This window comes from Salvia splendens, chromosome 6 (assembly GCF_004379255.2).
Source record: "Salvia splendens isolate huo1 chromosome 6, SspV2, whole genome shotgun sequence".
Taxonomy (NCBI): Eukaryota; Viridiplantae; Streptophyta; class Magnoliopsida; order Lamiales; family Lamiaceae; genus Salvia; species Salvia splendens.
Window position 1 is genome coordinate 6814334 of NC_056037.1, and position 17878 is coordinate 6832211.

The following is a 17878-nucleotide window of genomic DNA, read 5'->3' on the forward strand; positions in this document are numbered from 1 at the left end:
AAAAAAAGTGGAGTAATAAATAATCCATTCAATTTGAAGATCTAATGGCCTAAAATAATGCCACATGAATTTAAATTAAATTATTTAAAAATTCAAAAAGGCTAAATTTGGTATATGCAAATGTGTTTGTTATGGTAACTTCCATAATTTTCTCTTCCAAAATCTCAGCGGTTATTCTCAATGATATCACGTTCAATCTCTCCTCTCCCAAAAAGTTATGCGTCTATACTCCATTGATCTCATTAAGGTCTAAAGATCACTTCTGTTTTTGTTTATTGAAGAAAACCGTGTGTTTATTTGTCGCTAATATCGCCGATTTGTCGGAGGGCTCGGTCGTTGCTTTTGTTTTACTGAACAATGGAAGAAGGTTCATAATTTTTTCCCTGCAACAATTTGTACTCCTACTTGTTATCAGAAATCGAGATTTGGTGGATTAGTCGATCATATGTGATGTTTTGTTTTGTTACCCAAAGTCACGAGTAATATATTATTCGTCTAGTTTCACTGTTCGACACACCGTTCTTGTTTCCCCAATAGGTTAGCAATCTTCGCGGCTAGGGTTTACTATGTACAAATTAAAAACGTCGTCGAAGTCCACTAGTTTCAGTCATTCATCTAGGGTTTAGGGAACATAGCGGTAAGGTAGTAGTTCTTAATTGATAAACGTAATGTGCATATTCTAGTATGTAATGGTTGTTTTAGGTAATGTAATGCATGATTTGTGATCTATAATGTATATTTTCACTGACCAATTTAATTTAAGTGTGGACGTGTGTTATTGTTCGTCGCACGTTTCTTGTTTTACCAAAGGGTTTAGCAATCCGCTAGGGTGTAGTGTGTAATAAGTTTTTAAACCGGCGTCTAAGTAGACGGGTATCAGTCATTCAACGAGGGTTTACAAAGCATATCGGCTAGGTAGTAGTTCTTAAATGATACACGTAATGTACATATTCTATGATATAATAGTTGTTTGTAGGTTATATAATGCATGATTTGTGATCTGTAATGCATCTTTTCACTGACCAGTTGAATTTAAGTTTGGCCGTGTTTGATATATCGGTGCACATTTCTTGTCTTACCAAAGGGTTTAGCAATCCCTGAGGCTAGGGTGTAGTATGTTCTAAGTCTTAAAGACGTCGTCAAAGTACATGAGCTGCAGTCATTCATCTAGGGTTGCAAAAGCATAGCGGCAAGGTAGTATTTTGTAACTGATACACATAATGTACATATTATGTAATATAATGGTTGGTTTAGGTTCTGTAATGCATCATTTGTGATCTATAATGTACATTTTTTCTGACCAGTTTAATTTAAGTTTTGCCGTGTTTGCATGTTCGGCGCACGTTTCTTGTTTTCCTTAAGGGTTTAGCAATCCTAGGGGCTAGGGTGTAGTATGTACTAATTAATAAAATCATTACCAAAGTCCACGAGTTTCAGTTATTAAACGAGTGTTTAGATATAATCGCGGCTAGGGACTAGTTTTGACTTATTTACATAATGTACATATTATGTAACATAATGGTTGTTTTAGGTTCAGTAATGGTCGAAACATGACATGTAATGTATATGTTTGTTGAGCCTTTTTTATTTTTGTTTTTCTACAGTGGTGGTTGTACCAGATTGTTCTCCTGAGTTGAAGCCTGTCGTCGGACAGAAATTCCAATCCCTAGAATTCGCTTTCGCTTTTTACGATGTATATGCCCGCGCTGTTGGTTTTGATACGCGCAAACAAGGGATGAGGAAGGTGGACGATGTTACAACCTGGTATTATGTTGTATGCAATATGGAATGGAAGAAGAAGTCGAACGACGATGACCAATTGAATGCACGGTCTGGTTTCTCTATGAAGCGCATGCGGTTATCCAAGCGTTGTGGTTGTAAAGCAAGTGTATCGTTCAAGTTTTTCTCCGAAGGGGGATTACCAGGTTATATCATCCAGGAGTTCAGCGAGGCTCATAACCACCATATGGTTGAGTCAAAGCATCAGCAATTTATGTCAATTAATCGAAAGTTGGATGATGTACATCAGAAATTCATTCTTGACCGTTCCAAGGCTAATATAGGGCCCACACTTACATTTAAGGTGTTGAAGGAAATTCTCGGTGGGTTTGACCTTGTCGGTTGCACTGTCGGGGATATCAGTAATGCTTCTCGAGACATCAAAGCATACGCACATGGATTTGATGTGCAAATGGTGTTGGATGATATGGCTAAGAAGAAGGAAATGTCCGAGGCATTCACATATCACTACGAAGTTAATGCTTCTAACCAGTTGGTTGCTCTATTTTGGTGTGACGGTTTGATGAAGAGAAATTACCACATGTTTGGTGATATTGTGGCCTTTGACTCCACGTACAACACAAACAGGTATAACTTCGATGATGTTTATTGTACATTACAAGGCATATAGTTGTACATTATGCTATGCATTATAACGCATTTAGTATGCATTACTACTCACCTAACATTGCATTATTCGATTGTGATGTTGCTGACGATACATTACTATGTGATACACAGGTACTGTATGATCTTCACTCCTTTCACTGGAAAAGATAATCACGGAAGACCTGTAACCTTCGCTGCCGGATTGGTGTGCAACGAGAAAACAGGGGCATTTGCTTGGTTGTTCAGACATTTCGTCGAATGCATGGGTGTAGCACCCAAGATGATCGTGACAGATCAAGATTTGGGCATGAGATCAGCTATTGAAGAGGTTCTAGTTGGTACTCGACACCGATGGTGTATGTGGCATATAATGCATAAGTGGGCCACCAAGGTACCGAACAGGTTGCTGAGGGATGACGATTTCAAGAAGAAATTCAATGCTTGAGTGTGGTCGGACCTACTTGAACCTGACGAATTTGAAGATGAGTGGAATAGATTAGTGGAACATCATGGGCTGGATGACGTTGACTGGTTCACCACATTGTACGACTATAGGCAATTCTGGATACCGGCTTACTTTAGAGATTTTCTTCTGGGATCGATGATTAGGACCACGTCCATATCCGAATCGGAGAACAGCTTCTACAAAAATTTTCTGAAGTCCCGAGATAACATTGCCGAATTCTACTTGACTTTCAACCATGCCGTTGAATTTCAGCAGAATAGTAGAACAACGTTGGACTACCACGATGCCACTGCCCTGCCCATACTGGCCACTACCCTGCCCACGCTGTACACCGACAGTATGTTCAAGAAAATACAAGAAGAAATTATAGAGGGTAATGACAAATGCCGCGTGCTTGGATTTTCATCTACAGAAATGGTTGACACCTACAAGCTTGGAGATAGCAATCGCAATTCATATGTTGTCCGTCATGATAAGAATGATGACTCATACTCGTGCGAATGCAAACTATTCGGTAGGCAGGGTTATTTGTGCAGTCATATCTTTTTTTTGTTCCGGAACAATGAAGTGAAAAAAATCCCAGAGAAATACTGCGAAAGCAGATGGATGAAGACTCCCTTAGCCAAGGCTGTACATGGGGAGTTTCATGATGCCCTGCCTACCAGGTCCATCGTTGCCGATAGGCAAACTGTGTCTAAGCAGGCGATTTTAATGTTCTATGGGTTTCTTAGACGATTTGAGACCGACATTGAAGTGCTTCGTGCATTCGTAGGTGGTGTGGAAGAACTTGGCAATTCTCTCCAAGCTGGTACTCCGTCAACGTCCGCCCCTGAAAAGAGGCCGATGATTGAAGAGTTTTATGGTATGGTAAGGCCTGAAGTAGTTGAGGTCCATCCTCCGGATGTCGTGAAGACCAAGGGCCACGCTAGCAGCTCAGCGAGCCATCTGATTTCGAAGAGAGAGAAGGCTACAAAGGATGCTACTAGGCCTCTAAGACGGTGTAAGGTGTGCGATGAGATGGGCCATCACGACTCTAGAAATTGTCCAATGCTTAAAGAGATGGCGATGGAGAAAGAGACGCGGAAGGGAAAGAGGCCAGCTTGATTTAGTTTTGATACACACAACATCATTGTTTTGATTCAATTGGATGTCCTAGTGTTATTAGTATTCCCAGTGTCAACATTTAATACATTTTATTATTGCATTAGTACTCTGTTTTTGTTCATTATTGGATTATAGCACTTCATTTACTCTATATAGTTGTTCCATTGCAGTTCATTATTAGCCACATTATGTACACTATACTTTGCATTACGATATTGATTATGTATGTTGTTGTCCTTGAAGTTTCATGTAAATATTAAAATGCACTTACCGCAGTGTACATAATATGTTTGCATTATTAATCTGTTTTCGTGCATTACATGTAATGAAGTTTTACATTATCGGATATTAGCACTGCACTTACTGTATATAGTTTTTCCATGCCCGTTCATTATTAGCCACATTATGTACATTATACGTTGCATTACGACATTGATTATGTTCATTGTTGGCCTTTAAGTTTTACATTAATAAGCACACAAACTTAATGGAATGTACATTATTAATATACTACTGCTACGCACACTACTATCATGGTTCGTTTATTTATGTCCATTACCGACAGTCTATTGGACATTGTTATTAAAATAAAGTTAACTCTATCTTCATTATTTTATACCTATTTTACATTACTATGGAGTAACGTTTCATTATTCTTAAAAATAGAACAATTATATGTGCTGACACACTGTAATCAGACAGTAATACCCAAGAAATGTTTTTGTTTGCAAAACGCAAATAACAAGCTGTTCACAAGATATCAAGCCACAAGTTGGCTGTGTCCACTTTCCAACATGAGTTTTTTAAAAAACCCGACAGTTTTAATACTCACTCCAGCTAATAATTGTCCCAACAACATCCCTAACCTCACGCACCTCAGCCTAAACGCGCACTCACTCCAGCCCATAATGGTCGTCCCACTGTTCGAAGTTGAATCTCTCCAATACCTCGTGGCTTGAGATTGGTTGATGCCACCCCTGGTAAGTGCATTTGCCATGAATTTTTTCTATATCAAATATGAAAAGTGTGTAAGAACTCTTTACAATGTACATGTTGTTTATATAATGCTACTGAACTGAGTAAACATACTACGTACCAGGAGAGAGGGTGTCTTGCCATATTTGGCGCTGAAGGATCCGTGAGGTTCAACCAAACTGTGGTCTATGATATTCATTTTGCCATCTTGCAGATCGAAACACACCACGTACTGATGGCTATCACCCCAAATTGGGAAGAAGAACTGCACAACGAAGGGTACATTACATTAACTTATACTGTGTACAATAGTATTGAATCTCAGAGACATTAGTATAATATCCCTCACCATATCGTATTTCTCCCATTGGTAGCATCCCGCGCCAAGCACTTCCTCAAACAGTATTGTCCAAAAAGAATCGAACTGCCTTCGTTCATCCCATTCTGGAGGAGTGTCTACAACTGTGTCTTTCTGCAATTTTGTTAGGCAAAGCAATTCAGTATTTGTACCTATAACATTAATTTGTAAATCAGAGTATAACATTGGTCACTCACACATGGCCTTGTAGAGAAAAAGAGTCTGGAAACCGTTTCCGGTGCCTTCAGCTTTTCCATGTTGTTAAGGTAAGAGCTCCACGTATCTATGATAGCGGGGCTCACAGCCTTGAACGACGCTAACATCTGGAACTCGCCCTGCACAGTTTGCTTGAAGCTGCCTTGGTAGACAACGGAATCCCTGCATAGCATGAAACATTTAAGCAAAACTACTCGATGTGCCAACAAAAAAACAAAGGCAAAATTAACCAGACTGACTTATATTTTTCGGCTATGCTAAGGACCCAGTAATACAGCTCCTTGTCAACATTGTTGGCCTTGGCTGTTAGTCTAATAGCCCGCTCGTTGAAAGGAGACCTTGCAGCCAGACTGGCTTTCTTCACTCGGGCTGTTGCCAGGTTTGCGGCCTCCTGCAATAAAGGAAGTTAACACAAATAAACATCATTAGTACATGGTAAAACTTTAATGTTTGCAGGAAATAAGCTATCCCATACCACATGTCCAGCCTCCTCCTGCTGGATCTCCTTCTCTTTCCATTTTTCTTGCTCAGCCACAGTAGGTAAAGGCACATCTTTACCACGCACACCCTTTCCAGCTCCACCAATCACAATGACCTTCTCATTCGCCTGTGGAGGTTTCTATTTGCACAAAACACAAGCCACATAATGCATGCGACCACAAAAATAATGTACAGTTACAACAATACAGTGTACAAATGCAGTCCTTTAATGCCTAATACCTAACAAATAATGCACACAACTAGTTACATAATTTACAGATTTAATAAAATAATGCACATAGGTATCTTGCATTCACCATCTCACCCACATCACACAGCAAGCTGTCAAATAATGCCTAATTATTTACAAGAAATGTATACTACCGGAGTAATAATGAATATATTCAATCACATAATGTACAAGGCTACTTGGGAGTTGTGGATTTCACCATTTAACACATCCACATGCTTCCCATAATGCCTAATACCTTATAAATAATGTAAACAACTAGCTACATAATGCACTCATTCATTCAAATAATCCACTTAGGTAAATTGCATTCACCATTTCACCCACATCACTCAGCAGGTAGACATATAATGCAAAATACTTGACAAATAATGTATACAAGTACATAAATAATGTACACTTTCAATAAATAATGCACACATAAACAATGCATGTAACCTCATCAATAATGTACAATTACAGACATATAATGTAACCAAGCAATCACATAATGTACAGTTAAAAACATATACTGTAGTTTAGCAGCCACCTTTGCCATGGTAGGCGGTTTCCCCTGCCCACCCTTAGCAGCCCCCTCCTTAATGGGTTGTGCTGCTTTCTCAGCCTCACCCTATATACTCAAGTCAGTCACACATGTGATGTAATGATAATAGTAGTTGCAATAATGAAACAAAAATAGTTTATAATGCAAGGAATATTTAGTATGTACACACCTTGGCACTCTCCTCTGCCCCTGCTGTCTAATTTGTGGCTTTCACCGTCCTGGTTTTTCTCTTTGCCCCCTTACCACCTCCAGCTTTCCTAAACCCACTTGCACCATCACCAGCTTCAACTATTGACTCAATCTCCTGAAGAATATAACCAAAAATTAAAACAAATCCATAATGTACAAAAGTGTGACTGCCAAAGTGTTTAGGTTGTTAACTGATACGCCAGCTTTGCTCCGCTCTCCACCGACAGCCGTCATGTCTGATGCTGTAGCAGTTGCACCAGCTGAAGTATGCACTTCAGTTGGGACTTCAAGTCCGGCAACACCAGCATCAATATAGATGATATCAGGGAAATCATCACCTAATTGATCAGACATGGCCATGTCTCCTTGAAGTTCTTCATCTCCCGGCTGATCAACAACCGGGGCAACATTTGCTCTGTCATCAACTTGGGGAGCTACGCCTCCACCACCACTAACCCCTGCCTCATCTGTTTGCTGTGTAGCAAATGGGTTAGGACAATCGAATCCATCCAAAACAAAGGACGGCCTAGCAAAGCTGGTGTTGATGGTCTTCTTCTTGTCATACGCGGCCATCATCTTTTCCATCTCGTCAATCCAATCTTGACTGTATTCCTCTTCGTCGTCCCTTGCCTGTGTAAGTGTTGTCACAATATCTTGATCTTCCACCACATCACGGTCTTCCATTCCTAATAATTTTTTACCAATCTGACTCCCCACTCGGAAGCAATCATCGTCCAACAGCTCCACGGGTATACTCTTGAAATCATCGACCCACGTCAAAATTGCGTGGGCCATCAGCGAGCTTGAAGCGATGAACTTGTCTCTTATCCGCTTCGCTCTATGTCTGCTTGTAGATGCTGCTTCTCCTCCACTCCTCGATGCCAGCCTTCTTCTTTCCTCTTCCTCCAGAAACTCCTCCTTCTCTAGCCGGGCCTCTAACCTCCCGGTTCCGAACTGGTCGGGCTCAGCGTCCTCCCGTTGCCTAAGGGTCTCTGCTGTCCAACCCTTTATTGTCGGCCAGGCACGGATGACTCACCTCCGGATGTGAATCACGCGGTCCACATAAGCACACTGATAAATATTAACCCTGGAATGTAACTGGTCAGTAATGTAAACTAATATAAACACAATGCATGATTTATAGAGGTATAATGCAAGATATTAACTACAGAAATGTAAATGGCATCATAACCGAACAGATGCTACAATGGGCATATCTACATGACTTCAACAATAAAGGGTAAATAATATAACCATCTATATGTATAATGCTTTTTTAAGTTTCAGACTCATGATTTCCTTTTGTATAATCTAAGCAATTCATGCAAATAATCATGTACTGTAGTTTTTTATTCACTTACCACCAGGAAATGTATTGGCCCGGTGAACGACACACTTTGTCCGTTTTCCCAACTGGGGTAAGTGGCCTCAAGCATGGAGAGGACGTAACCGCACCAATTCATGTTCCTAATTTCATCAACATCGTCGATGAAATGAAGAATCTTTGGCTTGCAGTTGCCGTCGGCGGGAGTCTCTATTACAGCATTCTCGAGTAGGAACATGAAGAGCTTCTTGAACTCTTCCCCACCGTCCACGCCCGCCATCTTGATCTGAGCTATGTCCTTTGGGGTCATCTTAAAACGACCCTCCTGACACCTTTCAGCAACCATGTCATTGAAGGCGAAGTTGCTCTGTTTGTCAACCGGCCTTGAGATGGGTGTCAGCCCTCTTGGAAACCCCAACGTCAAATGGACGTCTTCCTCATCGAGGGTCAGGCTATCACCCCCCGACAGTTGTATCTAGCACCGTGCTAGATTAAGGGCGTTCAACACCCAGTAGGCCAGGTAACCCGAGATCTCCTCGATGTCGAAATGCAAAATAGAAGCGAAGCCAATTTCTCTTACTGCCTCCTTCTGCCTTGGGGTAAGCGATTTCAGGCAATTGAGAAACTCCGACGGGGTTCGTCGACAATATAGATGGTCGACTTTTCTCCCTCTTGGTTTCTTTTGATCACCCTCTTCAGGAGCTGTACTTGGCCCAGCCTCGGCCAATCTTTCCCTCAATCTCTGAGCTAGTGCCACGGATATTATGTCGTCTACAGCTTCGTCTATGTCCAGTCGCAACTGCTTATCTGTTGTGGAATCGTCAACATACAACATCAGAACTTTATTATTACGAACGAAATAATGCATATATGTGCTATATAATGCATACTACTGGTTAAAGAATGCACAAATTCATTAAAGTAATGCACAAATGAATAATACTAACGCATATTTTTGAACTCTGCTTACTACCCTTTCAACTATGTACACATGAAGTCTTATAATGCATAATACCAGGTAAATAATGTGTACTACTACAAACAAAATGTACAGAGTCAATCGAATAATGCACATAGTTATTTTGCATTAACCGTTGCACCCACAACACTCAACAAGGAGTCCAAAAATGCATAATAAATGACAACTAATGTACAGTACCAAATAAATAATGTACATTTTCAAACAAATAATGTACAAGCAAACTTTTGAGTTGTGGTAAGCAGCATTTCACCGATGTACACAATAATTCCCATAATGCCTAATACATTGCAAATAATGAAAACTACTTGATACATAATGCACAGCCTCAATCAAATAATGCACATATGTATATTCCATTCACCAATTTACCCACACCAGTCAGTAAGCAGATAAATAATGCCAAATGCTTGACAAATAATGCATCCCAGAACATAAATAATGTACATTTTCAATCAACTAATGCGCTTATTAATACTTCACTGAGTTAATCTCCCATGTATACAAGGACTTAAAAAGGTAAAACCACACGATAGATAAGGTGTACGTCGAGATTTAATCATGTATCAAAGCAATCAAATAATGCACAAACCAGTTTTACAATTACCTATCCAGCCATTTACCAGATATGTCGATGAATGCACAATGGAAGCCTAATTGATGTTCAACTACTGAAGTAATTATACACTCAATTAAATTGATTGGGTACCTGCAGCCTGTGTTGGTTGAGATCTCGACGGACGATCTCTTTTTGTCATTTTAAATCTGTCATAAGAACAACAAATCAAATCGCTGAATCCACACTTTTAAACCAGTAAATATTTATAGTTTTCGGAATAAGACAAAACCCTAACCAAAACGACAACCCATTTTTGCTTTCGAAAAATCGCAACCGAGTCGATGTTAAAATCATTGATTTTCGTATTTAAAAGAATGAAATCGACTACTAGTTGGGGTCTATCGTCGTCTACCGGGTGCAATTAATCAACAAGAAGACTTTTGTCAGCCCTACCTTGTCGACGCGGTGAACAATATACCCTCGCGCTACCGGAGTTAGAGTTGGACAGTGAAAACAAAGACAACGGTGGTGGCGGCTAGGGTTTGAAGAGTGGTGGAAGATGGGGAGACGGATTGCAGAAGCGTGGAGAGAAAGTTTGACGTTTGGAGTGAGAGAGAGTGAGTAGATGGAAGGGTGTATCAATACCCCGCTTAAATTTTGCTCCTTCCGTTTCTGGCGGTTTTCAATTTTATTTTTTACTAGTTTATCCTTATAATGCACAGAATCCTCCCTATAATGCAACACGGGATAAAAAAAAGGAGTTCATCCGGTCCCTTCATTCATCTAATCTTAACGCTTCAAATTAATAAGAAACTTAAATATAAGTGATCAATAGGAGATTAAGGCTCATATATATATATATATATAGGGAGATGATCAAAATAAGTATGTGTTTAAATCCAGAAATGCAGCCCAAATCTCAGCCATAGGATTAGATGATCTAATGGTCAATAATTAACACAAAACACGGAAGGTCATAATTAAGCAGTTTTATGTCATATTATAAAATTTGAGTTTAATGTCATGTTAAGATCATTTTAGGTCATACTTCGTTAGTATGACCTAAAAATAAACTAACTATGACCTAAAAATGTGCTTGGCATGACACTGTTTTGCGTTTCTGTATTTAAATTTGGTTTTGCATAGATCAAAACCCTATATATATATATATATATATAGCATCGGCTTCTCCAACTGCGTCCTGATTATAAGCCTCCCTTGAGCGAGTTCTCCGGTAAGGTTGTTGTCCACCTCATCATGCTTCACATCCTGCCACGTGTCGCAAGCCCACAACCTCGACTATAAATACCGACTACTCTAAAGTCACTGTTCTCTCCCCCTCCCCAAATAATTACTGCTGCGCTAAATGGCTCATCATTCCCACTTTTTTTTTCATAATAAAGATGATTTCGGCTGATCACCCGTTCTTAGGTCAATTTTTTTTATTTCCCCAATAAATTATACTACCTCGATTCCAATAATTGTATTGTATACATATTTCATGCATGATTCAATTGCAATGTCGATGATGAAAAATTCGACAATTTTGTGATAAGATAATCGATTGAGAGATAGAGGGTTAGATGGCTGAGTGTGAGCTTTGCAGGGCGGTGAGGGCGATGGTTTACTGCAAGTCCGACGGCGCCGCCCTGTGCCTGAAGTGCGACAGCTACGTCCACTCCGCCAACGCCGTCTCGCTCCGCCACCTCCACTCTCTAATCTGCGACCGCTGTTTCTCAGAGCCCGCGGTTGTCCGCTGCCTCGACGAGAAGCTCTCCCTCTGCGAGGCATGCGACAGCGACGGGTGTTGCCAGTCCCGCCGCGCAAAGCACAACTTTTACAATGGCTGTCCTTCCGTCGCCGAGCTTTACAAAATGTGGCCTCTCACTCTCGAGCCCGAGCATGAATTTGGTGGTAACGGTAACGATAACGAGAATGAGATTCTACCGTTTGGCACATGGCCAATTCCGTCTCCACCTCCACCACCCCCACCGCCTAAATTTCTGCCGTCGACATATGGCAGGGAGTGTGATATCATGTTTTTCGAATCCGGGTTAGAAAAGGTACATCCAATTTAATTTAAAATTATTCAAATAATGAAATGGACGGAAGTTAGTTTGACCTAATTAAGAGTTGGTCTGATTGCAATAGAATTGTGGAGAAAGTATGAAAGATTTATTGATTACTCAAGAGAATGAGGATATGTGTAGTGTTGACATTGATGGGATGCCATTAAGCTTTGGTAGTGGCTATGAAATGTTTCAAAATACTCAAGCAAGATTTCCATGCGATGATGGAGGATTAACTGCATTGTTACTAGAGAACAACAATTCTATGACAGAATCCAACATCACTCATGAGGTATAAACAATTCCACATTTTGTTACATCTATTTCAAGCTCACATGATTGATAAAAAATTAATAATAATGGAGTATGAATTAGGCGTCAATGCCAGCACAGCACGACTGCATTGGGCTGCAGCCGCCGAGCTTGATGCAGGGCATGAGCCCTCCTGATATTAGCCTTGGGTTTGGTGCGAACGGGCAAGGCTCACCTAGCTTGCCCCTGATTAAGGGGGAGAGTAGCGTGTCTGAGTATCAAGATTGTGGGTTGTCACCGTTGTTTCTGACGGGAGACTCGCGGTGGGACTCAAATTTTGAAGCTATGAGCAGCCCGCAAGCGAGGGATAAGGCGAAGATGAGGTACAACGCGAAGAAGAAGACACGGACGTATGTCATCTTCTTAAATTCATTTCGATTTTGCAATAGGTTGATGATGATGCATATAATAATTTCGGGTTATGATCTCTTAGATGCAGAGGTTTTCTTAGAATATTGGAATTTTCTTTGCAGAGGTTGATGATTATTTCAAAATTTTGTTAGATGATACATTTGTGCTTGTTTTGGCTTATAATGTGGTGTTTTGCAAGATGGATCATTCATTTTTTGGAGAACACAGATGATGGATGCATTATTATTTGTTTGGCTTATGAAGTGTGAATTTTGAAGTAGAATTTATTTTCAAGTAGAGATTTTGATGAATGTAGGTTCGGGAAACAAATAAGGTACGTGTCACGGAAGGCTAGAGCAGATACAAGAAAACGCGTAAAAGGCAGGTTTGTGAAGTCAGGGGAGAGTTATGAGTATGATCCCGAAGGAGCACTGTATTATCAAGCCTAGCTAAGGGTATTGTGTGAGTTTTTTGTGTAGAAAATAACATGACTTGTAAAATGTGGCAACAATCAAGAAGGCAGATATCCTCATATACAAAGATCATGTGCAGTAGCAGTAGAGATGTTGATGATGATGATAATTTTGATATGTAGTTTTGGATTGGAAGATGGAGTTGGTGTTGAGGCTACGAGAGAGATACAAAGAAGAGCAAAGGTATCTTCTTCTTCTGTACAACGAGAATGTCAGTATATAGTGAGAGCATAATCCGATGGAGTATTTAAATAATTTCTTCAATGTTCTACTCAGAAGAAGGAAACGGATATACATAATTTTGTGTTCATTTTTTCTGCATGGAAACCTGAAGAAAATTTTGTCCCTTTTTCTTTTGGGAAAATCTAATGTCACCATCTATTTGACATTCCGTGTAAGAAGAAATTGATCATAATTACATTGCATGTCTGTATCTTTTGTTCTATTGTTCTTTTTAATCTCAGACCCACGATTTTATCATCCGACGATTAGAATGATGCCACGTGTCATTTAATAATGCAAATTTTTAGTTGAATAATGCACACCGACTAATAATGCACCATTATAGTGTAATAATGCATCATTATAGTGTAATAATGCTGATTTTCAGTTGAATAATGCACACCGACTAATAATGCACCATTATAGTGTAATAATTCAGATCACCACAACCATCCAATTCAAGGATCCAAGGGCTGTGATTAAACAGAAGCTTGGACTGAAAAGTTGCGAAAGACCTTAACACACCTCTGTATTCATTTCCTTTTTGTATCTTTTGTTCTATTGTTCTTTTTAATCTCAGCCCCACGATTTTGTCATCCGACGGTTAGAATGATGCCACGTGTCATTTAATAATGCAGATTTTTAGTTGAATAATGCACACCGACTAATAATGCACAATTATAGTGTAATAATGAAGATTTTCAGTTGAATAATGCACACCGACTAATAATGCAAATTTTTCGTCAAATAATGCAGATCATCACAACCATCCAATTCAAGGATCCAATGGCTGTGATTAAAAAGAACATTGGATTGAAAAGCTGCGAAGGACCTTAACACATCTATATATATATATATTATATATTATATATATATATATGTTTGATTATTAAGTTTTATAAGCAGATGTGGCATTAATCTCGTGTTTATTTCGATGTTACAATTGTGTTAAGCTTAATATTGTTCACTAAAAATTTAGTGTTAAATTAATGCATCAGATAGCAATCGATGTTCTAGAGTGGCAGTGAAAGATATATTATCAAGTTCTTTTTTTCTATAGCAATTAGCAAAGTTGGCTTTTCATTATTCAATTGCAATTATTGGGGGAAAATATAATCAGAATATTAAAAAAAAACGTTGTCAAATTAATAAGCAACAAACCAATAGAAAGAGCAGAATCATGAATTATTCAGTGGACCTGGCGCCACCGGTACTGGAATAGGCCGACTGAACTCCGGCGGCGGAGTTGCCGAGATCACTGCAGGAGGAGGAGGCGAGGACAACTCCGGAACACTAGGACTCAGATTATCAGGCGGAGATAAATCTGGAACACTAGGACTCAGAGACAACGTTGGAGGAGGCGGGGACCAATCTGGAGCACTAGGACTCGGATTATCACTCGGCGGCGGAGGCGAATCCGGAACAGTGGAGTCTGAACTCTGACTCTGCGGTGGCGGATTCAAGCGATTGGAACCGGAAGGGCGGAAGAGGTTCGGATCGGTGTCCGCGCACGGATCGGAGTTGCATCTTTTACGAATTCCGTGATGCCTGAGCAGCGTGAAGCCAAGAACGAGGCCGAGAATCGCGACGATGAAGACGAATATCTTGGTGGCTTTGCCGACGTAGCACATTTTTTAATTGGATAGTATATTTGGAGTTTTGATTGGTGGATGAAATTTTGCTCAATTTTTGTGAATTTATGAGTTCATACGAAATGGTGCTTTGCATGCATTACTATCTGAGAATTGTTGTTCGCTGTTGTTTTTGAGGTAACCATAAAATGTTTGATTTAAATTAGTGTGACGATACTTGATTGATGAACTGTTAAGGGTATATATAGAAAGTCAAATTTAAGTGGAGATGATGTTTGTTTGCAAAAAATTAGTAACAGATTAATGTTGAAATCAACCACATTCCTTTTTAGTTTTATCTCGGATTATCATTAACTTTGACTAATAATTAATAAATACACAAACAAAACATTCATTTTTTATTGTACTTTCAAATTTAATAGAATTATCACGACTGACTGAAATAAATTCTTGTGTAAAAATGAATACGTGCTTGATCGTGAATTTTGCAGTGGGTGTTTTGAGTCTTTTGACGGGGCAGGATCCCCTGTTGTGGTAGGAAACACAGCAGGCCCTGCTGTGGTAGTAATCCGTCAACGTTTTGTCTCAATTTTTACAAACTTCAACTCTTTTCAAATACTCGAGCTTCAATACATACAACAGTAAGGCCTTCCCCAACGCGTCCCTTAGCCGTCACTTATCTCGTCCCGGAGTGACGGAACGGTTAAGGGACGGCGTTGCAGCCTTCCGTCTCTATCCCGTCATGGAGAAACGCTCGTCCCGAAGGGACAGCTCGCGAGACGTCTTGCCACGCGTGTCGGCGACGTGGCGAGCTCCGGTTCGTCCGTGACGCCCACTCGCCGACCCGTGAGTGGGCGTCGTTTTTATCCGAAAAAATATTTTTTTTTAAAAAAATCAGGAAAAATTCAAAAATTAAAAAAAAATCCCAAAAAAATACTAGCCGTTTATAGGCATTTTTTGCAAACTTTTTTATTTTTTTATTTTTTTAAGACTCCGATCACTTCTATAAATATCAACTCATTCCCACAAATTAATCCACCATAAAAAATACTATGTTTTATATTTAAATTATGCATTTTTAATTTTTTTAGGATTTTATTAATGAGGTTTTTAATTTTTTTAATTTTAAGTTGTATTTTTATTTTATTTAATGAAGTGTGTTTTTTATTAATTGAATTTGTTGGAAATAAAAATAAAAAATGAAATTGAATGAATAGTAATTTAAGAAACGGTTAAGGGACAGATAAGAGATAGAGGGTTGCAGGTTCCGTCCCTTAGTTAAGAGATGGAGTAAAAAAGTACAGCGGGGCCCGTGAATAGTAATTTACGGGACGGTTAAGGGACGGATAAGTGACAGCGTTGCGGATGGTCTAAGTCAATAACTAATAAATCCATATTTTTTTTCCAAATAGATTCAATACATGCCGCACTAACTAATTCATCTTTTCGGTGATTTAAGTTGAACAATAATTTTATTTAAATAATGATTAATAAGCCACTCATTAAAATACTATATGAATTACTTACTAGTTAAAATTTTAGAATTTTATATTAAATTGAATGCTCATTTAAATTTTATTTTAAATAATAATTAAAGCTTATCGGTTGCAGTTGGGAGTTAACAGTTCTAGTTATAATTTATTTTAATAAAAAATTTATCAAATTTTAGAAAGTCATTATGTATTTAAATTTATAAATCTCATTTATAATATTACACTAAAAGTTAATTTCAAAAAATAATTGAAACCCTTAGTATTACTCTTTAAATTATTTTAGTGTAATATTAGTATATTATAGTAGTAATTGATAGTTCATACCACGATATTCCCTCCGTCCCATAATTGTTGTCACATTTTGATTGGACACAAATTTTAATAAATGTAATAGAAAGTGAGTTGAAAAAATTAGTGGAATGAGTACGTGGAATATAGAGTCCACTACTAACAATGGTAAAAAGTGAAATGTGACAAATTTTATGGGACATGCGAAAATGAAAAAATGTGACAAACTTTCTGGGACGGTTGGAGTAAATTAAGAGATAATTGTCATTTTATTTTAATTGACTTCTTTGTTGGTCCCATACATTAAAATTTAAATATAAATCATAGTAATTTTTAATTTTTTTAATTGTCTCAAAATGCATAAAATCGAAGCTAATATGAATATAAAAAAATATGATAAGACAATAATCCAACGTTGTGTAGATTAAATGATTTCATTATATGTGCAGTGTTGATTAAAAATATTGTGATTTTATTGTCATATTATATTTTTTTTATTTTCCATTATATTTTCAACTTTAACCATCATGAGGTAATTGAAAAAACCGAAATGTGAGTATTAGAGTTTTATAGTTATGAAATTGTCAAAAATTCAACGAATAACTAATTTAATAATCATTATCACTAAATTTTAAATATAAAATGAGTTTGCAAATTTGATAAATTCTTAGTCCAAAACAAATTATGGATAAAATTTTAGTAATTACTAAAAATGAATATCAACGAAGAATTATTATTCTTATTATTAAGTAAAATCACTAATCAATAAATTTTTAAATAATTCTGATTTTATAAGTAGTGTGGACTGTGGATGGTAAAATATTGCAATATTAAGTTAAATCATTGATCAAATAAATCATGCCTACAAGTATACTAACGTGGCAAGTGTAAGATAATCAAATTTTATGGATTTGTAACATTAGTTAGTGCGATATGTATTGAGCTATTAGAGAAGACTTAAGTCTGTAAAATTTGAACAAAACGTCGACGTATTCCTACCACAGCAGCCCCTGCTGTGTTTCCTACCACAGCAGGGGATCCATCCCCGTTTTGACGATCTTACTCATTTTTTAGGTGCTGACATAATTGATAATTGATTATATATGATGGATTGTGAAACTGTGATACGCTTATATGCACTTGATTATGTAAGTATTTTTTAGTGGAGATCTAGTGTTTGTTAGCATTAATTTACAATTAAATTCGTGTGTGTATTTGATTATTTAAGCATTTTTAAGTGGAAATC

General features: G+C 38.2%; 4 protein-coding genes across 4 annotated transcripts; 3 read left to right on the forward strand and 1 right to left on the reverse strand.

Annotated features, from left to right (window-relative positions):
* Positions 1-1550: 1550 nt before the first annotated feature.
* Positions 1551-2833, forward strand: LOC121808692 (protein FAR1-RELATED SEQUENCE 5-like). The gene is made up of 3 exons (XM_042209285.1): positions 1551-1557; positions 1605-2367; positions 2521-2833. Exons 1-3 carry the CDS (start codon positions 1551-1553, stop codon positions 2831-2833), a joined length of 1083 nt encoding a protein of 360 aa, XP_042065219.1.
* A 156-nt stretch (positions 2834-2989) lies between these two features.
* On the forward strand, positions 2990-3958 carry LOC121808693 (protein FAR-RED IMPAIRED RESPONSE 1-like). The gene has a single exon (XM_042209286.1). The coding sequence runs from the start codon at positions 2990-2992 to the stop codon at positions 3956-3958; it is 969 nt and encodes a 322-aa protein (XP_042065220.1).
* Positions 3959-11415: 7457 nt separating this feature from the next.
* Positions 11416-14287, forward strand: LOC121808694 (zinc finger protein CONSTANS-LIKE 12-like). The gene is made up of 6 exons (XM_042209287.1): positions 11416-11895; positions 11984-12193; positions 12277-12563; positions 12881-12997; positions 13160-13220; positions 14258-14287. The coding sequence occupies exons 1-6, from the start codon at positions 11416-11418 to the stop codon at positions 14285-14287; spliced, it is 1185 nt and encodes a 394-aa protein (XP_042065221.1).
* Positions 14288-14437: 150 nt separating this feature from the next.
* Positions 14438-14890, reverse strand: LOC121808695 (extensin-like). Its single transcript, XM_042209288.1, has one exon. It carries the CDS (start codon positions 14888-14890, stop codon positions 14438-14440), a length of 453 nt encoding a protein of 150 aa, XP_042065222.1.
* Between the last annotated feature and the right edge of the window lie 2988 nt (positions 14891-17878).